This window comes from Ambystoma mexicanum, chromosome 13 (genome assembly GCF_040938575.1).
Source record: "Ambystoma mexicanum isolate Mex_15411 chromosome 13, UKY_AmexF1_1, whole genome shotgun sequence".
Classification (NCBI taxonomy): domain Eukaryota; kingdom Metazoa; phylum Chordata; class Amphibia; order Caudata; family Ambystomatidae; genus Ambystoma; species Ambystoma mexicanum.
Window position 1 is genome coordinate 819,356,222 of NC_090938.1, and position 24,580 is coordinate 819,380,801.

A 24,580-nucleotide genomic window follows, 5' to 3' on the forward strand; every position below is an offset into this window, starting at 1 on the left:
AATGGGAAAAAGATCCCCCTGAAACACTACTCAACCTGCGAATCTAAAAATGTCATCTACACCATCAGATGCCCCTGTGGCAAGTACTATGTGGGCAAGACAAGTAGACGTGCGAAAGAAAGATGGACCGAACATAAGTCCCAGATTAGAACAAAAAACCTCAAATCTCCTGTCTTCCGACATTTCAGGGACAACAACCACAACATCTCACAAATGAGATTTGCAATATTGGAAGTAATACATCCATTCCCAAGGGGTGGGGACCTACCCAAAATACTTTCCCAAAGAGAACTCTATTGGATTCACAAACTTGATGCCATGTCACCTCTTGGCCTCAACGAAGATTATTATTTGGGACCCTTTATATAAGGAAAACAGGTTCTCTCTGTCCTTTTACCTCTCTTCTCTACAAAGTGTTGTACACTTGCTACTTAGACACTTGCTGTACTCTAGATTACCCATCAGAATGTGAACCATGTCCTGGGCAGAAGAATTAACCAATTACTAAATATGGTTCTTTGTTTGACTAGAGTTCTTGACTATTATAAGGTATTACATGTGAAGTACATGGGTGTATCTCCTGATTGTTCCACACTTAACTATTGCAAAATGATCCCCCTAAGTGTACACAAAGGTTTGACTCTTTATTATAGTGAAGGAACCCCCTTTTTTCACCTTCGAGTCCATTTGGGTAGTATGTATTTCCCGTGAGACACTCACCAAGGACACCCCCTCTTATGAGATCAGAACTACTGATGAGCTCTTTTGATAGTCTCGAGTACCCCTCTTTTTCCATTATGCCGACTAGTTCCGCCATGATTATTATGTTACCTGGGAACCTTATGTGCTTTTGATCAAGATGATGGACCTCTTGTTAATGTCCTCTTCCTTTTCCACTAATTTCTTTTAACTATTACATCATTTTCTTTACTCGTGCTTTGTTTACATATGACGTCACTCACGCACCGGCGTGATGACGTCACTATGTAAACGCCACAAAATACAAGTGACTCTCAGTAACTTCTATTATTTAGTACTTACCTTGCTGCAATGATTATGCGCAGCACCCTTCCTCTGAATCCACCTCATGACGGCATTTTTCAACACTTTAAAGATTTCTTTTAACCACTCCACTGCGTCACACACGCATGCGCGTAGTGACGTCATGATGTGTATTTAAGTCGCCTGAGCGTTGCGAAGGGAATCTGATGTCCTCCCCGGATCTCCGGATTCCTTTGGCAACTCTGGAAGCTGCAGGTAATTTTTTGTTACTTTTGGTACATAGCTCTAAGGAGCTCTTATAACTCTACCTCTTAATAACTAGCCTTTATCTTGACTAGTTTACTTACTTTTTGCAGCCTTATCGCTGAACCCTGCCCTGTACTGGAGTTTGGCCGAGCTATCCTAGCTTGTCTTTCAGACTGCCCCTACTGGACTCTGCATTTCTGCTTGAAACACCCTTTATTTCTGAGTGAGTCCTAGTATCACCCTTTTATGATTCCTAGATAATTTTAAAAAAAGTTCGATTCAGCTAACTATTACATGACTCCTTACTTTTGTAGAGAGTCTAGTGCCCTGAATTCCTTGAGCACCGTCATCCTGTGTTCCAAGATCTTGAAGATTTCTCTTACACTTTGTGAATCGCAGATATATCACAAGGTTAGCATTTCAAACTTTCCTCAGACTTTACACTCCAGAGTCGATTTATATACCTTCCATAACTGATTCTTATAATCTCTATTCCCAAAATAAACACATCGCTGCAGTTATTGGTATTACCATTAATGTGATTTTTCCTTTTACGAAGCTGTTAGACAGTTTTCCATCACTATTAAAGTTGTCCAATAGATAGACAGGGAACCCTACTTCACCGCACTAGTCGTGCATTTTGGCATTTACTAACTCCGTTCTAATGGGATTGAATTTCCCTATTACACTGATGTTGGTCTTGAGTCTTTAACTGAGGTTTTTTGAAGATAATATCTAATAGTACACGGGTATGTTTCACCTAAGGCTGTTGTGTATAAAACTGTTTTTTTCAACAAAATAAATGTTTGAATGTAAAACTTTTTTAATGTAAATATTGTATATATATATATATTGTTTTCCAGAATTAGTTCTTGCCCCTGATGAAGAGTGTTACCTCTCGAAACGCGTTGGGCCCTCCACAGCTCCACCATCATGAATAAAACGAAGATTTATTCTTGTGATCAAAATTGACTGAACGATCATTATTACAAAAGTGTTCTTTTTCTAATAGATGTAATTTTCTTAAATATGACTTATTCAAAATTATGAATTATTGGTCTGGTATTCCAGACATACAAAAGTGTGCAGGGGACGGGAGTTCCCAAATTGGGAACTCGTTTGTTGTTTCTAGTACTTAGCTCAACCTAGGTGTCAAGGTTGCATTTCTCTCCCCTGCACCTTTAGAATTTTCTTTCAGTAATTTACCTACTACCTAGACTTTTTTACACACTATTCTCTATCTGTTCAAATAGGGTGTGCTTCTATTGTCCTTTTTTCTCTTTTACTAATACCGGTCATGCCTGGTTTATCATTGATGACCTTGATGTATTAGGGCACCCCTCTCGTACCCCACTTCTCCCGCACGTCTCATTTCCCTCCCACCCTCCTCCAACCCCCAAAATAAACTCTTCGGCCGAGTATTACCTCAATGTCCCGCTTCCTCGTCCCAGTACTTATATATGAGGCAAGGTGGTTCATAGGCAAGTAGTGGGACGAGGAAGAGTGGCACTAAGAGTAATAAAGATTACTGGTAATTAATCTATTTAACAAAGCACACACATTCACTCACCACTTGCTCCTTTATACATGCATTCATTCACCATACACTCATACAAGCATGCCCAGCCAGTATAACATTTGCATTGTTAGGTAGCTGTGTTTAGTCTTGTGCATACATTGCATTGTCAGGGGGAGGCCCTTTCCCACTATGCAGGACTCTCAAATCTAGCTGTGTCTTGTGTCACACACAAAGGTTGTCCTGTTCTACCTGGCACTCAACCTCCATCGTGAAACTTAGTTCTCAATCCGTAACAGTCATCGAGGTACCATGTCACTCACTGGCCATACAGCTCCCGGGCGCACCTCTCGCCCCACTGAGACCCATCACTCTTTACCCACACTGCCACACAGCCCACCCCACTTCCACAGCGCACATCCATCTGGCATCCCTCACCCCCCTTTTCTCCCCTGCCCCATCCATACCCTCCAACCCCAAACTCTCACTCTCTCCCCTACCCGTAGATCTCGATCTACACAATTAAGAGCAGCAAGTTGGAGAGACAGACCAGAAAGTTCCCACCCACGGAACACACAATCCCCGACGCAGCACATTCACATTCCCCTAACCATCTACAGACCACTCCCACCTCCCACTTCCCCTCACTTAGCGCAGCAAGAGAAGCTCTAGCCAAACCTCCTCACCAGAGAACCACCCACTGTCTCCCACACTCCCATGACCGCACATAATGCAAGGAAAGGGCGAGACTGCAGTCAGCTAATGCCACCCCTAGCATCTCCCGTTCTCCGACACAGTTCGCAACCCCTGCCACCGCAATATAGGAGCGAAACCTCACTGCCCGCACCCAACCCAGTCCTAGCGCTCTTCACCTCCCTCCCCTGTCCACCCACTCCAACTACTTCCTCTTCCCCACACTCCACCTTCCCCCCTCACTGCCTCTCCCCACAGCAGACCCCGCTCTTCCCCCAAACACCACCCACAAAGGCATCCCTCCAAATATCCTGCAACCTCATCAACGGCAGGTCTATTTCCAAAAACAAACTCCACATCTTCGACCTCATGACAGAAGAAAACCCAGACACCCTCTTCATTACTGAGATCTGGTTCTCGGATGACCACGAACCTCTCGTGTATGAGACCTTCCCACCTGGTTACATTCTCACCGTTCGGAACAGATCTCGTAGGGGAGGTGGGCTTGCAATATTACACAAAGACCAATTCAAGCTATTAACTAAGGACACCTCCACCAGCACCACCGATTACGAATCCCTTCTGGTAGAAATCCGACTCGCACCATCCACCTCACACAGCTTTCTACTCCTCTACAGACCCCCCGGCTATAACAAAAACTTTGCAGATACATTTGGTGAAGCTCTGGCCGCCAACCTCATGAAACACCCAACTCTCAGGAGACTTCAACATATGGTTCGACTCACCATCAAACCCCATGACCAGGTCACTTACAGACAGTCTAGATGCACTCAATCTGAAACATCACACATCCACACGAGAGGCCACACCCTTGATGCAATATTCAGCACCACAAACATATCCACCCAACCCCTGCGCCCACTGTCATGGTCGGATCACTCAGCACTCTGTTTCACCATACCGGTCAACACCGTGGTCAGCAGCCAACACCCAACACGTCCTCCACAAACTGCCCCTTCCACTTTTCCATTATGGAACAAAGTGGTAATCACCCCAGATCTTGAACTCTTACTCCGCAACTCCCTCAACTCTTTCTCCCTAGCAGAAGGACCACTGGCAATCCACTCCTTCGACCTCTGGCTTACCAATGCCCTCAAACCCCTCACCCCATCAAAATGTTCCTCGCAGAGATGTGGAGCATCACCAAAGTGGTTCTCCCCCAATCTCAAACTCCTCAAAACTCTCAAGCACTGTCTGGAACAGGCCTGGAGAGCCGACCCTTCAGCCCAAAACAAAACCACCCTAGCAAGGACAACCAGAACCTAAAGATTGGAAATCAGAAAAAGCAAGAAATCGTTCTATGGGAACCGAATCCAAAATGCTTGCAACCCTAGTAATGAACTACATAAAATCAAAGCAGAATTAAAATCCCCCTCATGTTCTCGCTTGATCATCCCAAGCCTTATGCGACACCCTCTCGCTCCACTTCTACAACACCACCAACGAAAGACACAACGCCATCATCGCCAAACTAAAAATCCTACCACCACCACACACCCGCAGCACCCCACACAAATCCCACCCCATTCACAATCTTCATTTTGACTCTTTCTCTCCCATCACACACCAGGAATTCCTGTCGCTGATAGTGACCAGCCGCCCGTCAGGCTCTCCGGAAGACCCGTGCTGACCCAACTTGCTCAAGAAAATACTAACCGCCACCTTTGCAGGTAATGTCGCTTGCACAATCCTTAACCACTCACTCACGTCAGGATCCTCCCGAAAGCCCTAAAAACATCCTACACCAAACCCGTTCTCAAAAAACCGACGCTTGACCCGCTTCTTCCCCAAAACTACCAACCTATCTCCAATACACGTTACATCGCCAAATTAATTGACCGCGCGGCTTACAAACAGCTTGGCCAATTTGCTGAATCTAATAACCTCCTAGACCCAGCAGAATCAGGTTTCAGACCACTAAGGGGAACAGAAGCCTCCCTAGTCTCCACCTGGGACAACCTAAAAAGAACAGCTGACGCAGACGGCTGCGTGTTTCTCATCCTTCTAGACCTTTCCTCAGCTTTCGATACCATCGATCACATGATTCTATTAGACAGACTACAAACACTAGGAATCAAAAGCACAGCCCTGTCGTGGATCTCTTCCTTCATATCTAACCGGTCGCAAATGATGCACCTCGACCCATTTACATCCATATCACGTCCAATTTGCAAAGGTGCTCCCCAAGGAGCATCCACATGACCACTAATCTTCAACTTCTTCATACAATCCATTCCCGCAATCATCAGTTCATACAACCTTACCTGCTACAACTACGCAATGATAACCAGATCATCTTCAAAATCCCAAATACTGGGGATTCGGCAGCCCGGACCTGTCATCCTGCCTCTCTGATATTGATCACTGGATAACGACCAACCATCTCCTCCTCAACCCTGGGAAAACCGAAATCGTACTCTTCGGGAAAACATTTCTCATCCCCCAACCAATCCCTTCGCCCGAATCCCTAGGATGTGAATTCGACTCAGATCTATCCCTCACCCAACACACCACCAGCATATCCAAAACCTGTTTCTTTCACCTACAGATTCTCAGGCAGATTTTCCTCTACCTCACCTATCCCCACTGCTTCTCGGCTATCAACTCCATCATCCTCTCTCACCTTGACTATGGAAACTGCCTTTACCTAGGAGCCCCTGCATCCCAACTACGGAAACTCCCAAAGAATCCAAAATGCGGCCACACACCTTCTCATTAACCTTCCCTCCAGAGAACACATCAGCCCTGGACTGAGAGCCCTCCACTGGCTCCCGATTGCTCGGCGCACCACCTTTGTAGCCATGTGTATCACCCATCACGCAATCCACTACACTGGCCCGGAATTCCTGCGAGACAAAATTGTCTCTTACCAACCTTCCAGGAATCTCAGATCTCGCAATGCATTTCGTCTAGTGATCCCACCGAATAGCTCCATAAAACTTGGCAGCTCTTCCTTCTCCGTCCAAGCGCCAATCATCTGGAATTCCATCCCCCTACACATTCGCAACATCAAAAACCACCTGACATTCAGGAAGGCCCTTAAAACCTGGCTCTTTCCAATACTCTCCTAAACCACTGCACCCTGTGAATACACCCCTAATAAACTCCACCGCTTTCGATCATAACTCGGGGGCCGGCAGCTCTCGCAGCGGTTTCACCTGATACATCACCACTCTCCGCTCAACAACACTGCCCGCCGCCTAGAACTCAAGGTAAGCCAGCAGCTTTTGTTGTGGCTTTCCTGATCCACCAACATCCCACCCACAACGACATTCCAACCCTACAAGCACCCAAGCTAAGCCAGCAGCCTTCGCAGTGGCAACACTCGCCTCACACTTACTACGTAACCGTGCCCACCAGTCCACATGAGACAATACGAGACAAGGGCCCTGGCTAGCACACGCACATCACTGCCTCTGTTAACCCGCAACACTCACCCTGGGAAGCTCCCACCACTAGCAACCCCCCCATATCCCTATTCACCAAGCTAGGTCCAACAAGCTCTCGATGACTGTTACATTACGGATACTTACTATACATTCGGCTGTAACCCACAGCCTTTCATGCCTAGTCCCCCCCTCCACCTACACAAATCGAGGGGTAACACCCTCCGTTTGCTCGTTTTAATTGGAGACCCCCAGCACCACGAAGCCAGGGCCGCCTGCCGACCATAGAGGTTTCTCAATTTAGGCACAGCCTCTCTTGGCTTACTATATGACGAAACATACTGCAGGGGGGCACCTGGGACTCGCTACTCAAGGATTCTCTTCTTAGCCCTCTACTCATTTTGCACTGTTAGTGTAGGCTCTAGCTTGTTTAGCCTTGTACTCCATTGCATTGTCAGGTGTAGGCCTCTCTCCCACTATACAGGACTCTGGAATCTAGCTGTGCTTAGCCTTGTTCTTAAATTTCACTGTTAGGTGTAGGCCTCCCTCACAATATACAGGACTCTTGAACCTACGGTACATATAGCTCGCACCACTAGCGTCGACACAGGCCGCAGGCACGGCCAAGCATCCATGCATGTTAGAATATGCCTATGGCTTAGCACATCCGGCCTACTGCACACATAGCCGTCCAGACTGAAACACCTGACGTACCTCAACACCTCTATCACTAGCACGCAGCGACCACCACCGAAAGGAATTTGGTATAGCTGACCCACATAAACTCTCTCAAAAATAGGAATCTATCTCTAACCCTCAACAGCACCCACCAATGTGTCTGACCTCTCTTGAGCTGCTTAGTCAAGCCTTGCCAGCCACCTAAGTCCTAGAACGGCAACATGCACACATGCATCTCCTAAACGAACCCCCCTAGAACTCTCTATCGACATCGACTATGGTCACCAAGGGCGTTCAACCAAGGAAAAAAGCGCATTGAGGCCACACAAGTGGGGAAAGGGCGCTATATAAATAACAGAATACAATACAAGACAATACACACACACTACATGATTTATACACACACATACATTACATAACTCACACACACTATTACATTTAAAAAATATTTGTCCTTACCTTTCAGAATGCGTTGCTGCAGCTCCTCCTCTGCAGGCATGAGTCTGGCTCCCATGCACCAGCACGCATGCACACACACAAGGAACCAGCTCTGGTTCATGTCATGCACAGCAGAGCACAGGAGCCATCCATGTCCTGTAGGGGTGGGAGGCTCGGGTTTCAAAATGAAATCATTTCTTCGTACTGACTTCAAAATAAAATTATTTCCATTTCGTAAAAAGAAAAGTCAGAAAGCAACATATCCATAACCCATCTTTAAAAACACCCAGTGAACGAAACATGAAGAACAAACTAAAATGTGTTATTGTCAATCAAAACCTCTGAGTGTGTACCTGTGAAGAAATACTTGTGGTATTGAGATGAAGAAAATCACTGGAGGAATAGAGAGTGTAAATAAAACAGAGAAGAAGGACTTTGACACTATGCCAGGGGAAGACACTATGCCGGGGGAAGATCCACGATAGCATTCAAAATCTTGGAGGCATAGACCTTCGTAAGAGGAGAAGCCACCAGTTTCCAATCAGCTGGGGGAGAAAGGCTGAGAGAAACTTGGACGCACAGTGTCCGATGCTGGAAAGAAACCGGAGTGCAGTTTCTAATGCGTGACACTCGAGGAAGAGTGAGACGCGATAGACTGAAGTGGATGCAACGCATCCTGAAAGAGAGCACCAGCTGGTGGCGTGACCGTATCCGGGTGGGCCTGGAAGCCCATTAATGACACCAATACCACTTTCCTAAAGGCATCACAGAGCGAGCCGATCGGAGTAGAGAAGGGTGGAGAAGCCAACCTGACATCCAAGGAAGAGGGTCCCAACCTGCCACAACTCCTGATGACATTATTCCTGAAAAATAAAGGTAACCGGGAAAGCGGGAGATCCGGGAGGGGGACTGCTGATAACTGGAGCTTGCATACTCCTCCCAGTCGAGATGAAGAGTCAAGAATATACGAGAAAGGATGGATTCATTATTGGAACGCACATACCCATTCCAGTCAGGATAAATTGTTGAATACCTGAGGAGGCTGAGAATCATCACTGGAACGTTCATACTCGTCCCATTCTAGAGTGTACGAGGAGAGTGAGAATCATTAGTGAAAGAGACTGTGAGGAAGCTGAGAATCATCACTGGAACGTTCATACCCGTCCCATTCGACAGTGTACAAGGAGAGTGAGAATCATTAGTGACAGAGACTGTGAGGAGGCTGTGAATCATCACTGGAACATTCATATTCTTCCCATTCTAGAGTCTACAAGGAGAGTGACATTCATTAGTGAAAGAGACTGTGAGGAGGCTGAGAATCATCACTGGATCATTCATACTCGTCCCATTCGAGAGTGTACAAGGAGAGTGAGAATCATTAGTGAAAGAGACTGTGAGGAGGCTGAGAATTATCACTGGATCATTCATACTCGTCCCATTCGACAGTGCATGAGGAGAGTGAGAATCATTAGTGACAGAGACTGTGAGGAGGCTGAGAATCATCACTGGATCATTCATACTCGTCCCACCGAGAGCGTACAAGGAGAGTGAGAATCATTAGTGAAAGAGACTGTGAGGAGGCTGAGAATCCTCACTGGAACGTTCATACTCGTCCCATTCGACAGTGTACGAGGAGAGTGAGAATCATTAGTGAAAGAGACTGTGAGGAGGCTGAGAATCATCACTGGAACGTTCATACTCGTCCCATTCGACAGTGTACGAGGAGAGTGAGACTCATTAGTGACAGAGACTGTGAGAGGCTGAGAATCATCACTGGAATGTTCATACTCATCCCATTCGAGAGTGTACAAGGAGAGCGAGAATCATTAGTGAAAGAGACTGTGAGGAGGCTGAGAATCATCACTGGAACGTTCATACTCGTCCCATTCGACAGTGTACGAGGAGAGTGAGACTCATTAGTGACAGAGACTGTGAGAGGCTGAGAATCATCACTGGAATGTTCATACTCATCCCATTCGAGAGTGTACAAGGAGAGCGAGAATCATTAGTGAAAGAGACTGTGAGGAGGCTGAGAATCATCACTGGAACGTTCATACTCGTCCCATTCTAGAGTGTACAAGGAGAGTGAGAATCATTAGTGAAAGAGACTGTGAGGAGGCTGAGAATCATCACTGGAACGTTCATACTCATCCAATTCGAGAGTGTACAAGGAGAATGAGAATCACTAGTGTAAGAGACTGTGAGGAGGCTGAGAATCATCACTGGAATGTTCATACTCGTCCCATCGAGAGTGTACAAGGAGAGTGATAATCATTAGTGAAAGAGACTCTGAGGAGGCTAAGAATCATCACTGGAACATTCATACTCGTCCCATTTGATAGTGTACAAGGAGAGTGAGACTCATTAGTGAAAGAGACTGTGAGGAGGCTGAGAATCTTCACTGGAATTTTCATACCTGTCCCATTCGAGAGTGTACAAGGAGAGTGAGTATCATTAGTGAAAGAGACTGTGAGGCTGCTGAGAATCATCACTGGAACGTTCATACTTGTCCCTTTCGAGAGTGTACAAGGAGAGTGAGAATCATTAGTGAAAGAGACTGTTGAAAGAACCCAGTGTCTGAACTGTGCGAGTTGATAAAAGTAGTTACCACCTAAAAATTCTTGATTGAACTGAACTTGCTGAGAAACCAGCTCACATGAGAAGGGAGCCATTCTCCTGTTCCTTAGTAATTCTTATAGTGGTAGGGTCAGGATAGGTTAGTTTGGACAGTGGACAGAACTTGGTTTGCGTCAGGGGCTTGAGGGCAGAGACGTGCCCACAAAGCAGAGGGGAGAAACATGCACAAGAGACAGGATTGTAAGGAATCCTGCAGACAAGAAAGGATAGGCAAGCACTCCAGACAGGCAACAGAGGCAGTGAACAGGAAGGGTTAGAGAGTGCAACTTTAGCTTCCCACTGGAGGTGTGCACAGAATGGGGGAAGAATTTCCCTCAGGGTCTGGTGAAACTCTAGCCCTCTGAGCTGGTTACTGTTACAGGGCCCCACTCTAAATGCTCATGGAAAGGAGCAGCAGGAATGGGTGTCTGTGTCTGGACCCTAAGGCCAGTGGTCGATGTGTATGAAAAGAAGTAGTGGAACTATGTTCCCCGCTGATCTGCCCCTGCTCCCCACAAACCCCATCACAACACCCCTCCGACACACAATCCAAACCCCCAAACAAACACACGTGCTCTTTATGGGAATATTTAGTGCAGTGCACTGAAGTGCAAGCTTCAACTTCTTCCTACACTTTTATTTTAAAACGAAACCGTTCCAGAACGGTTTCTTTTAAAAATAAAAGTATAGGAACGATGAAATTTAAAAATAAAAGTATAGGAGCACCGCTCCCGACCGCTCCCGCCCACTTCGACCTCTGCCTAAGGCACAAACAAGGAAACAGTACTCGCAAGACTGAAGCCTGTACGGGTCCAGCAGGAACTGAACAATGACTGCCTCCTGAAGCAGGAACCAGCACACCGTTAACAAGAAAAAAAAACCAATATGGCAAATGGTGCAATACTGAAACGTGACAAAGGAAAGGGGCAGAGATTGCCTGCTGGGAAACCCAGCAGCCAAACTCTGAACAAAGGAATTACACAAGCACAACTGAGGACAAGAACAGTAACAGAAATATCCAGGGAAGGATAGGAAGTCAAAGTAAGCAAGGTTCAGGACAGAGACCAGGAAGAAAGAGGAAACGCAAGAAGAAAATAATCTAAGTGCAATGGAACAGGAGACTGGAACTGCAGACTAGAACGTAAGGACCGGAATCAAGGAACAGTGGACTGAACTAGAGATCAGGAGCAAGAAAACTCAGGACTGAACCTCTGGAATAGGATAGCAAGGACTGAACTGAATACTGGTGGCAAGGAACTGAAACAGTGGCCTGGAATAACAAGGGCAGGACTGCAGACAGAAAACAAGGAAACTCAGGACTGGAATCTAAAGCCAGGTAACACGGACTATGGGCACAGAACAAAGAACTGCAGGCAAGGAACAAGATGATAGGTGGTAGAGAGCAAGGGGCTGCAGACAGGGAACAGAGGACTGCAAGCACGGTCACAGGGCTGCAGTGCAGGAAGCACAGAGGTGCAGGGCATTGTAGGCAGAGTAGCAGAGCTGCAAGGCAGGGAGCACAGAGGTGCAGGGTAGTACAGGCAGAGTAGCAGAGCTGCAAGACAGGGAGCACAGAGGTGCAGGGCGGAGGGCATGGGAGTGAAGGCAGAGGTGCAGGGCAGTGTAGGCATAGTAACAGGGTTGCAAGGCAGGGAGCACGGGGCACTGGAACAAGAGCAAGCTCTGGAAGCAAAAGAGAAAGGGTGGTAATCCAAGGATCAAAGGTTGTGAGTGAACTCCATGCAAGAGCCCTGTGCTCCTGCAGGCAGCTGCTTACATGCTGACCATCCCTCTGCTGAAGCAGGCTCATTAGCAGCACCTGGAGCATCACACCTGAAGGTAATCTTCCTCCTCCCTCTTTGGTCCTGGGAAAGTGAAAGCAGCACTGATCGCTAAGGCTTATGGGGATTGTAGTTCTAAGACTGCTGCATAGGAATAGCCAGGACATGAGAACTGGCACAAGGTGCATTATGTGATATGTAGTTTGTGAAATGAAATAAGGAAGTTCCAAAGTCTTGCAAGCGTAAAGACAAAATTATGAATAGATATTGTCCAGGGAGGCTTATGGGAATGAGTCCAAACTAGTCTAAAATGGGTGTCAATTAGTGCTCCAGTGGCACAGTTTGGGACTCTTGTGATGACTGACGAGCACCTTAGTTAGCTTTGTTAGGTAGGGAACACCCTTAGTCTAGGGAAAGCTACTTTTTTCATCTTTCATTTAATAAAATACAATTGTGAGATGGCAATCCAGAGTCTGTGTTATTCTTCTGACCTGCCACGGGGGGCAGAGACAGGGGAGGGCATGAGGGAGGACTGGCTGTTGCTGGTAGATCATGCTTATGTTCCTGGCCTCTTGATTGTCCAGTGCCTCTCCCCCAGGCGCTATTAAGGACTCTCCCATCCTCCCTGCCTCTTGCTAGCTTTAAATGGGACATAATGCCCTTTGCCATTTTAAAATTCGCTTTCCCTCTTTGCTGACTCTATGGGGGATGTAGTGCATGTTAGGAAGACCTTTCCATAGCCCTCTGGTGAGGGCGTTATGACATGACTACTGCCCGGCAGGAGTAAAAGACTGAGTAGTGGCTAAACCACCCTCACACTATTACAAACCAGCAGTGACCCCAATCATAAAGGTGAAATGGGCACAGTCAAGAGATATACCTCCTTCATGGGCTGAGGTCAGGCTGTACTCTTAAGAGGGGTGTAAATGTCAGGACAGTAGCAACCTGAAAGGCCATAGTAGGAATGTTCCAAAATAAAAGAATGCCCAATCAAGGTTCTATACAAAGATATATTGTGGTAAGTCAGACACAGAAGACCGACGAGAAGACCTGTTTCAAGTGTGTTTATTAAAGAAAAGAACAACCAGAACTAGTCCCATGTCTACGATGAGGTTCCCCATCTTAAAAAAGAAAATGACAAACTAGTATTCCTCAGAATGTCTCACATAAATGATGTCCTCCGTCCAAACCTATTTATCCGATGCTCGCCCTACCACTAAAAGTAACCAAACTGCAGCAAGCCTTAGTAAATTACATCCACTATACTTATGGCCAGGGAGGCTGGTTTCTGAGCCACTCCCGCACCCGGCTCTCTTTGGTTCTCCTCTTTAACTCTTTAAGGCTGAAAGATGGCAAGAGGGAATGGTGTGGTGTAAATTGAAGGGAAGCTGGCTTAGGAAAGAGCCACGGGGGACTCTCTAGAGACTGGAAGATGGCAAGAGGGAATGGTGTGGTGTAAATTGAAGGGAAGCCACCTTAGGAAAGAGCCGCGGGGGAATCTATAGAGAGACTGAAAGATGGCAAGAGGGAACAGTGTGGTGTAAATTGAAGGGAAGCTGGCTTAGGAAAGAGCCGCGGGGGACTCTATAGAGAGACTGAAAGATGGCAAGAGGGAATGGAGAGGTGTAAATTGAAGGGAAGCTGGCTGAGGAAAGAGCCGCGGGACTCTGTAGAGAAAATGGAAGATGGCAAGAGGGAATGGTGTGGTGTAAATTGAAGGGAAGCTGGCTTAGGAAAGAGCCGCGGGGGACTCTATAGAGAGACTGAAAGATGGCAAGAGGGAACAGTGTGGTGTAAATTGAAGGGAAGCTGGCTTAGGAAAGAGCCACGGGAGACTCTATAGAGAGACTGAAAGATGGCAAGAGGGAATGGGGAGGTGTAAATTGAAGGGAAGCTGGTTTAGGAAAGAGCCGCGGGGGACTCTATAGAGAGACTGAAAGATGGCAAGAGGGAATGGTGTGGTGTAAATTGAAGGGAAGCTGGCTTAGGAAAGAGCCACGGGGGACTCTATAGAGAGACTGAAAGATGGCAAGAGGGAATGGTGTGGTGTAAATTGAAGGGAAGCTTGCTTAGGAAAGAGCCGCTGGGGACTCTATAGAGAGACTGAACGATGGCAAGAGGGAATGGTGTGGTGTAAATTGAAGGGAAGCCGGCTTAGGAAAGAGCCGCGGGGACTCTATAGAGAGACTGAAAGATGGCAAGAGGGAATGGTGTGGTGTAAATTGAAGGGAAGCCGGCTTAGGAAAGAGCCGCGGGGACTCTATAGAGAGACTGAAAGATGGCAAGAGGAAATGGTCTGGTGTAAATTGAAGGGAAGCTGGCTTAGGAAAGAGCCGCGGGGGACTCTATAGAGAGACTGAAAGATGGCAAGAGGGAATGATGTGGTGTAAATTGAAGGGAAGCTGGCTTAGGAAAGAGCCGCGGGGGACTCTATAGAGAGACTGAAAGATGGCAAGAGGGAATGGTGTGGTGTAAATTGAAGGGAAGCTGGCTTAGGAAAGAGCCGCGGGGGACTCTAAAGAGAGACTGAAAGATGGCAAGAGGGAATGGTGTGGTGTAAATTGAAGGGAAGCTGGCTTAGGAAAGAGCCACGGGGACTCTATAGAGAGACTGAAAGATGGCAAGAGGGAATGGTGTGGTGTAAATTGGAGGGAAGCTGGCTTAAGAAAGAGCCACAGGGGGACTCTATAAAGAGACACTGAAAGATGGCAAGAGGGAATGGTGTGGTGTAAATTGAAGAGAAGCTGGTTTAGGAAAGAGCCACGGGGGACTCTATAGAGAGACTGAAAGATGGCAAGAGGGAATGGTGTGGTGTAAATTGAAGAGAAGCTGGCTTAGGAAAGAGCCGCGGGGGACTTTATAGAGAGACTGAAAGATGGCAAGAGGGAATGGTGTGGTGTAAATTGAAGGGAAGCTGGCTTAGGAAAGAGCCACGGGGGACTCTATAGAGAGACTGAAAGATGGCAAGAGGGAATGGTGTGGTGTAAATTGAAGAGAAGCTGGCTTAGGAAAGAGCCGCGGGGGACTTTATAGAGAGACTGAAATATGGCAAGAGGGAATGGTGTGGTGTAAATTGAAGGGAAGCTGGCTTAGGAAAGAGCCACGGGGGACTCTCTAGAGACTGGAAGATGGCAAGAGGGAATGGTGTGGTGTAAATTGAAGGGAAGCTGGCTTAGGAAAGAGCCACGGGGGACTCTATAGAGAGACACTGGAAGATGGCAAGAGGGAATGGTGTGGTGTAAATTGAAGGGAAGCTTGCTTAGGAAAGAGCCACGGGGGACTCTATAGAGAGACTGAAAGATGGCAAGAGGGAATGGTGTGGTGTAAATTGAAGAGAAGCTGGCTTAGGAAAGAGCCGCGGGGGACTTTATAGAGAGACTGAAAGATGGCAAGAGGGAATGGTGTGGTGTAAATTGAAGAGAAGCTGGCTTAGGAAAGAGCTGCAGGGGACTCTATAGAGACTGGGAAGAGAGGCAGAGCATTGAGCAGCCAGGACCACAAGTAAGTATATAGTGATCATAGAAGCAAAGGTTTGCACTGGTCCAGAAATACCCTAGGATGGAAGAGTTGTGAGAAGGACAAGGTTAATAGCACATCGAACGCAACAAAAGATGATTTTAATGTGTGTCAACTGCTGTGAGCTGCGGCCTTCTGTGAGTTGAGGTGTGACATCCCTGTCTTTCCACACCAAGCATGTAACTATGTCCAGCCATCCATGCACAGGAAAGCTTGTCTTTGCAGTAAATTATGCCCTGTAACTCTGCACCTGTGTTACTCTATCCACAGAGGAGAAGTCTCCAGGACCTAGCATTGGGCTCATTGCTGGAGTGGTCCTTGCAGTTGTGCTCGCTGTGGGGCTGGCTGCTTTCGGAGTTTGGTACACCTTTTTCAGAAACAAGCGTCCAGGTAAGCACTGCACAATTGGATATTTATAGTGTTGCTGCCATTACTCTCTAATTCATGTCATTGGGCTGTGAGGGGGCAGCAGGGGCTTAAGATTGCCTTGTCACCTGGAACTCTGAAAGGGTAAACTTCTAACCTCTTGTGGCCGGTTTGCCATGCAGTAATATCTCGTAACTTATATCACCCATGACATTTAAGTTGGGCGTACCTTCTAACCTGTCACCTGCATGGCATGTAGAGGAATCGCATAACCTATATGAGTGGGCGTACCTTCTAACCTGCTGCCTGCATGGCATGCAGGGGTATCTCGTAACCTATAGCACTCAAGGGATGAGTGGGCGTACCTTCTAACCTGTCACCTGCAGGGCATGCAGGGGTATCTTGTAACCTATACCATCCATGTCATATGAGTGGGCATACCTTCTAACCTGTAGCTTGCATGGCATGCAGGGGTATCTCGTAACCTATATCAGCCATGGCATATGAGTGGGCTTACCTTCTAACCTGTCACCTGCATGGCATGCAGGGGTATCTCGTAACCTATATCGGCCATGGGATGTGAGTGGGTGTACCTTCTAACCTGTTGCCTGCATGGCCTGCAGGGGTATCTCGTAACCTATACCAGCCATGGCATATGAGTGCGTGTACCTTCTAACCTGTCGCCTGTATGGCATGCAGGGGTATCTCGTCACCTATATCGGCCATGGCATTTGAGTGGGCGTACCTTCTAACCTGTCACCTGCATGGCCTGCAGGGGTATCTCGTAACCTATACCAGCCATGGCATATGAGTGGGTGTACCTTCTAACCTGCTGCCTGTGATTGGCCAAGGGGAACAGCTTAGGTAAATGTCCAATGGGAGGAGGCCAGGAGTGGGTTTAGAGGGGGGAGAACAGGGATATACAAAGCTAGGTGATGCAGGGAGGGTGACAGGTGTTCAGTTGAGGTCAGGAGCAGAGAAGGTGGAACAAGAGACCCACGGGGAGGGTGTGTCAGGTGGAGAAGGACTGCAGGGAGACTGTGGAGTGTTGAGATAGATCCAGAGGGGAGGGTGTCTCAGGTGGAGAAGAACTGTGAAGTGCATTGAGATAGTGAAGGTTAGGTGTTGGGTGTCAGAGGCACCACTTGAGTGGTTTGTGAGGGAATGAATGGAGGAAGGATAGATAGGAGTTAAGAGTAGGCTTGAGACAGACTGTGTGCGTGCGGGGTGTATGCATTAAAGAGGGAAGTGAGACACAAGAGGGTAACAGGGAGTAGAGGCAGGTGTATTGGTGGGACTAGGGGGTGTTGGAGAGAAGGAAGACCAGGGGGAGTTGGTGGGCGGAGACATAGTGGAGCATCAAAAACTGAGGATAGAGTGGCACGAGCGAGATCAGTAAGACCAGGATGCAGACCTAGCAAGGGGTGGTGGGAGACCGCTTGGACGGTAGAAATAGAAGTGGAAATAAGCAGTAAGATCAGTGGAAGAAGAATGGAGAAGGGGTGTGAGGGAAGGGGGCTGCAGAGTGGGGAGAATCTGTGGAAGGAGAGCAGAGAGAGACAGTGAGAAGCAGGGGGAGGGGTGTGAGGGAAAAGAGACTGGAGTGAGGAGAATATGTGGAAGGAGAGCAGAGAGAGACAGTGAGAAGCAGGGGGAGGGTTGTGAGGGAAAAGACTGGAGTGAGGAGAATCTGTGCAAGGAGAGAGACGGTGAGAAGCAGGGGGAGGGGTGTGAGGGAAAAGAGACTGGAGTGAGGAGAATCTGTGCAAGGAGAGAGACAGTGAGAAGCAGGCGGAGGGTGTGAGGGAAAGAGACTGCAGTGAGGAGAATCTGTGCAAGGAGAGAGACAGTGAGAAGCAGGGGGAGGGGTGTTAGGGAAAGGAGACTGGAGTGAGGAGAATCTGTGCAATTATTGTTGAAAGGAAAGAGAACAGTGAAACCAGGCAGCCCGTTCCTTGGGATGCCCCTGAGGGAGAGGGTTAGAGAAGGCCATAGCCTTTTAGGCCCCCCTAAGGTAAGGGATATCCCAGACCATAGGGGTCACCCATTGATAGTCAACGGATATTGTAGGGACTTTGTGGGTAATGGGGAAGCCTGGGTTAGGGGGTGACTACTTGGAGGTTGAGGTAAGTGGCAGGGACCTCCTCTAATCCGGAATGTCCTATTGTTTTGAAATACTGATTTCTTTTTTCTATATAAAATGTTCAAGTGTATTCATTGCCATGAGATTCTTGGAGCAAGGGGTCGCAATACATGAAAGAAACAGACCTACAGTGTCATAACAATCTTGGGAGTGGCTTGCAGTCCAGGGGTCACAATGCATGAAATGAAACAGACCTACAGTGTCATAACAATCCTGGGAGTGGCTCGCAGTCCAGTGATGAGATTCCTGGAGCAAGGGGTCGCAATGCATGAAATGAAACGGACCTACAGTGTCCTAACAATCCTGGGAGTGCCTCGCAGTCCAGGGGTCGCAATACATGAAATGAAACAGACCTACAGTGTCCTAACAATCCTGGGAGTGGCTAGCAGTCCAGTGATGAGATTCTTGGAGCAAGGGGTCGCAATACATGAATTCAAACAGACCTACAGTGTCATAACAATCCTGGGAGTGGCTCACAGTCCAGGGGTCACAATGCATGAAATTAAACAGACCTACAGTGTCATAACAATCCTGGGAGTGGCTCGCAGTCCAGGGGTCGCAATACATGAAATGAAACAGACCTACAGTGTCATAATTATCCTGGGAGTGGCCCGCAGTCCAGTGATGAGATTCCTGGAGCAAGGGGTTGCAATGCATGAAATGAAACAGACCTACAGTGTCATAACAATCCTGGGAGTGGCTCGCAGTCCAGTGATGAGATTCCTGGAGCAAGGGGTCGCAATGCATGAAATGAAACAGACCTACAGTGTCATAACAATCCTGGGAGTGGCTCGCAGTCCAGGGGTCGCAATACATGAAATGAAACAGACTACAGTGTCATAACAATCCTGGGAGTGGCTCGCAGTACAGGGGTCTCAATGCATAAAATGAAACAGACCTACAGTGTCCTAACAATCCTGGGAGTGGCTCGCAGTCCAGTGATGAGATTCCTGGAGCAAGGGATCGCAATGCATGAAATGAAACAGACCTACAGTGTCATAACAATCCTGGGAGTGGCTCGCAGTCCAGGGGTCGCAATGCATAAAATGAAACAGTCCTACAGTGTCATAACGATCCTGGGAGTGGCTTGCAGTTCAGTGGTTACAAGTTATAGGCGACTGTGATCTAGTGGCCATTTTGCAAGATGTCATACAAGCTCTAGGGTGGTGGTCTCTCGCACGCATGTTACAGGGCTGTCCCTTTGGGGGTTACCTTTACAAGTGACCATAAAAGATACATTCATGTGGAGGTGGGAGCTCACTGCCACAGGATTTCAGCACAAAGCAGGTCACCCCTCGATAAGCCTTTTTTCAAATTAATGTTCTGGAGATAAACGCTGTAAAATAAGCTCTCCAGATTCCCAGCACTCCTTCAGAAGTTTTCTAATGCACATGGACAACACAACAGCCATGTTTTATATAAACAAAGCAGAACAGTCCCCAACGTTGTCACAAATTACCCAGCAAATGTAACCGTGGCACATGGAGACCTGTTTATTCAAGCTCAACATGTCCTGGGAGGCAACTGCTTGGCTGGCAGCCCTGAGCAGGTTAGTGGTTCAGGGACACGAGTGGGACACAAGTACACGCAAACAAAGCTTAGAAACATGGGAGCATCTGGAGACACTTAATTATCTAGGTCTCTTTCTTTCCCTCTCCCTTTCTCTCTTCCCCATCCCCCTCTCTTTCTCTTTTTTATATCTAAACACCCTCTGGGAATTGCAAACTCTCCCTACTCTAACCAGCTGTTGTTGGTCTAAAGGGACGTGGGGAATTGTGCCTTGCAGACACCCTGCTAGATGTGACAGTTGCTTTCACGCTCTCTCTCCTCTCCCTTCTCTCTCCCTACACTCCTTCTCCACTCCTCATGCCTTTACTCTCTCCTCTTTTCTGTCACTCCAATGTCTTTTTCACTTTCTAGGCCTTGCCTCCACCCGTTGATGTTACCCCCCCCCTCCAGGGACTGGTGTAAACCAGTCCATACAACTACAGAGGGTGCGTGGCTGCTGTGAGGAATTACCATCTGGCAAGTGTGTGAAAGCTTGGTTTTTTTTTTACTTTTATTAATTAATACACAATGCAGGTAATTCCATCTCTGAAAGAGTAATATGCTGATCAGAGTCCCCTTTCATAAACCTCATGCCATAAGCGCAGTGTGCATCTGTGCCCTGCTGCATCAGCATCCTGATTGCAGCGCCTGCTCTGCAAGTGGCATGGAGCAGGTTCAGAGGTCACAGCTGCTCATTTGACAGCTCCAGTGATGGCGCAAGGACTGCATTTAAGATGTCCCCTGTACCAAAACTATGATTATCATAAGTAGCCCATGATGGTGGCAGTGTAAGCTCTAAATAGAGTTAAGGCATGGTGCATAGCACTTCTTATAATCATTGCAGCCATATTCAATTTGATATCACATGTCCGCTCCTGTGAGCCAGCTCAGCTGAAGAAAGTGATGTGTATTCTGGCCAGACAGGCTGTGCCTGCCAAATGACAGGACAGGACCCTGAATTGCCATGCCTCTTTGTGAAGGCAGGTAACACCCTCTGCCAGAGACTAACGCACAACCGGAAGCTGTCCTAGGCCCAGGCATCAAAGGAGCACACCCATTCAAAGGGAGTAGCTTCACACCAGGGTGCTACGCTTCTAAAGGCCTTTGTTCCTAGCGAGAAGGAAAGGGGGCGGGATTAGAGTAGACCGGAGGGCTCTGTACAGTGGAGGAATACTTCCATCATCTTGTTTCCCTCTGCCTCTTTCTCCTTCCTGTCCCCTTCATTTCCTCAGGAGCAAAGCATGTTGGGTGTGATGTCAGAAGAGCAAGGTCCACTCAATTCAAGAACTGGGATTGGGCCACTAAGGCAGGCTAGCTTTAGTCCAATCACCTGCAGACGTCCACCCCTAAAAGAAGGGGCCACCCACCACCTGAGAAGGTTTTGGCCCTCTTTTGGGAGGGTTGCATTTTTCAAAGCCTTCAACCACTGAGGTGAAGGAGCAGTGCAAGGCAGAGGAGAGCTCTGACTCTTACCCACGCCCAGGGCACATTGGGAGTGAAACTTGCTGTGGACCAAGGCCTGTCATTCTGCACCAGAATCTCCCAGGGCTAGGAGAGCAGACCCACAAAGGACTCCCCCCTATCCTCGAGTCCCTGGATTGGGTTGCACAGCATTTGGAGGACCATATCTGCAAAGGCTCCCCGTTCCACTGCTTTGAAACCAGTCAGACTGTCGTCGATCGATACCGAGGGATCCCGACGTTGATACTTTCTAGCACTACTATGAATGTTCGAACAATTGCTTGCACATTGAGCCCACTCAACGCTGCATCGTGCCCTTGCTGAACCCATCACCTGCTAGGCTCGAATTGACTGTTCGACACCCGGGACCCGACTTGAAACGCTGGCGTCACTTGCTGACTCGAACTAGGGGTTATGCCATGACTCAACCCGACTCGGCCCTCGAAACTGCCACTTGGCTGAATCGTGCATCAGAGCAACAGGATCAGCAATTAGACTTCTGCTGACTTGAATGACCGAAGCGTCCCACATCGACCCTTCCCGGGAGTTACAACCTGACTTGACCTAGCCTAGCCTCAAAGAGATCCTGGTGAGTGCCCCGACCTGCATCGCTGAAACCCACCTTTGAGGCACACAGAGCTACTGCGTCTGAACCTACTCAACACCCGCTCGATGCGTCGGCCCACATGATCCACCGTATCGGAACTGAGCTCGATCCGCTTGCATCACTGCTTGAAGCAAGGTTAGATGCCATCAACTCACCAATGACCCAAAACAAGATACTGTTCACCAATAACTGCGCCCTTGGTCGACTTGGGCCCAAAGACTGATTAGGCCACTTTTTCAACTTTTTTCACCCAAAATAATATCCTTTTTGTGATAAATAATTTGCCTCTAACCCCTGTTTTCATACTCTGAGTGCTACATTTCGGTATGTATTTCATCTTATCTGTTTTTCCCACAGGGGTCGGTTTTGTAAAGTGTTTTTCTAGTTAGTTTTCTTGCAGATGGTGTTAGATTAAAGTGTATATATATATTATAGAACCTTGATTGGACATTCCCTTTATTGTGGACTGCCCTGCTGTGTTTTTGTCACTACTGGATCACATTCACACCCCTCTAAGAGCATATCCTTCCCTCGGCCCACGTTACCACAAAGCGGGAAGGTGGTCAATCTTAACTGTGCATGTTTTACCTTTATGATTGTGTTGGCTCTTGGTTAAGTGAAGAGTCAGGAATGAAACTCGGACACAAGTGATTAATGGTTTTGGCCATAGACCTTTATTGAACGAAAATGGGTGTGAAAAATGCCTCTGTCCCTGCTCCAAGAGGTATTTTCCCTCCCTAAAAGAAAGCCATCGGGGTCAGTCCTTTGTCAAGTTCTTCAAAGCATACTGTTCTGTGTCCAAAGTACTATTCTGACCCTCACATTCTAACAATCAACTATAAGCTGAAAAGGGAAATGTCTTTGTCCTTGAGAGGTGTACTAATGTTCCAAGAGAAGAATGCTTAACTCCAACAGAAAGGTTCCAGGAGGATAAAGTTCACCATTCCAGAGGGTGGCTCCCATCCCCTGGATGTCTCTTCGCTCAGTGTTATACTGGTTCCTTAAGTTCCTTTAGATCAAATATAATTAATATACAAAGTAGCTTGGCTGACAGTCTGATTCTTGATAGACTACCTGGTGTACTCTGCCAGGTTTCTTCTTACTCCTTGATATGTCTCAATAACACTCTTTGGTTACTTTCTGATGTATCCTTATCAGGATTTTCTCATGCAGTGTATTTTATAGATTGCCCAATTTTTCTTTACCCAGTAATCTCTCCTGCTGGGATTCTGCAAACACAAACCCTTATACAATGCCTGGTATACTCTCCTGCCAGGGATTTTCTCAAATGCACACTTCTGCACCTTGGGTCTGCCTGGTATACTCTCTTGCCAGGGCTTTTCTTAAATGCCAACACTTATTCTTATACACAAAACACTTGTGACTTGAAATGTCTGGTATACTTTCATGCCAGGGCTTTCTCACATGCGTATTGCGCACACTTGTAAACTTAACAGTTTCTTATATTTATTCTGCTCTGTTTCTTTAAGAAATATGGCATTTTTCATTCCTTCTCATTGCTTCATGTACTTGTGTTCACCTTTGGTCCGTTGCCGAAATGCCCCAATGTCCTCTCTTCCCTGACGAGGACGCACTGGTTTTCTAGAGCGGGAATGGCTTCTCCTGCAGTAAACCTGCAGTGGCTTGTTAGCGTCCCGCATCCTTCGGGCTTGCCGCTTCTACTTCGTAGCTCCTGACCTTCCCGTGGCTCTCGCTTGTCTATTCCACGCTCACCTGGGCTCCAACAGTGCAGAGGCTGCTCTTCAGTACAGCTGCACACCAGTATGATATGATAGGTTATTTAGAACGCACTTAATACCCCGAGGTTTCTAAGGACAGTAGGCTGTCCTTCCTCCTTTAGCGTTCCATCCATGTACCGATCTCTGCAGGTCTGCATCTTTGGCTTTCTCCGGTGAGCCGGTTGACTACACGGACCTGGCATTCGCCCAGCAGTCCCTCAGTTGGCACAGAGAGGACTCAACCTCTCCAGCCAGCTCCTTCCTCTCAGCTGGCTTTGCGGTTTAAATGTCCCACCATCCAATATGCGCTTGCAACAACTAGAGCTCGGCTTACGTTCTGAGCCTGCACTGATCTTCATAACTCGGCTCAGCTTCCTCGTGGCAGTACCTCTATCCTTAGAAAGTAGGGAAGTCAGTTTGTGATAACTTTTAGAAAGAGTCTAGGAAGGTGTTCTCATTAGTTTTGAATGGCATGTTTGATGACTTGTATGCAGAGTCTGGGAAGGTGTTCTCAGCACTTCTAAATGGCAAGTTTGATGACTTTTATGCAGAGTCTGGGAAGGTGTTTTCAGTAGTTTTAAATGGCAAGTTTGATGACTTGTATGCAGAGTCTGGGAAGGTGTTCTCAGCACTTCTAAATGGCAAGTTTGATTACTTGTATGCAGAGTCTGGGAAGGTGTTCTCGGTAGTTTTAAATGGCAAGTTTGTGTAACGCTCACCTGATTCCCGCAGAGGCGCCGGTCTTGACTGGTTGAATGCCGTATCTTCAAAGGTGATGTGTAACACACGGTTGGCTCTTTGGGCTGGACCTCTGTGCACTGTA

The 24,580-nt window shown here is 47.5% G+C and overlaps 1 protein-coding gene across 1 annotated transcript in view; it reads left to right on the top strand.

Moving 5' to 3' along the window:
- The window catches only part of LOC138522062 (RLA class I histocompatibility antigen, alpha chain 19-1-like), a 285,577-nt gene that overhangs the window by 178,179 nt on the left and 82,818 nt on the right, over window positions 1–24,580 (top strand). Inside the window, exon 4 of the mRNA XM_069635303.1 lies at window positions 16,164–16,283. Within this exon, the coding sequence (XP_069491404.1) occupies window positions 16,164–16,283 (120 nt within the window). The remainder of the gene's footprint in view (window positions 1–16,163; window positions 16,284–24,580) is intronic.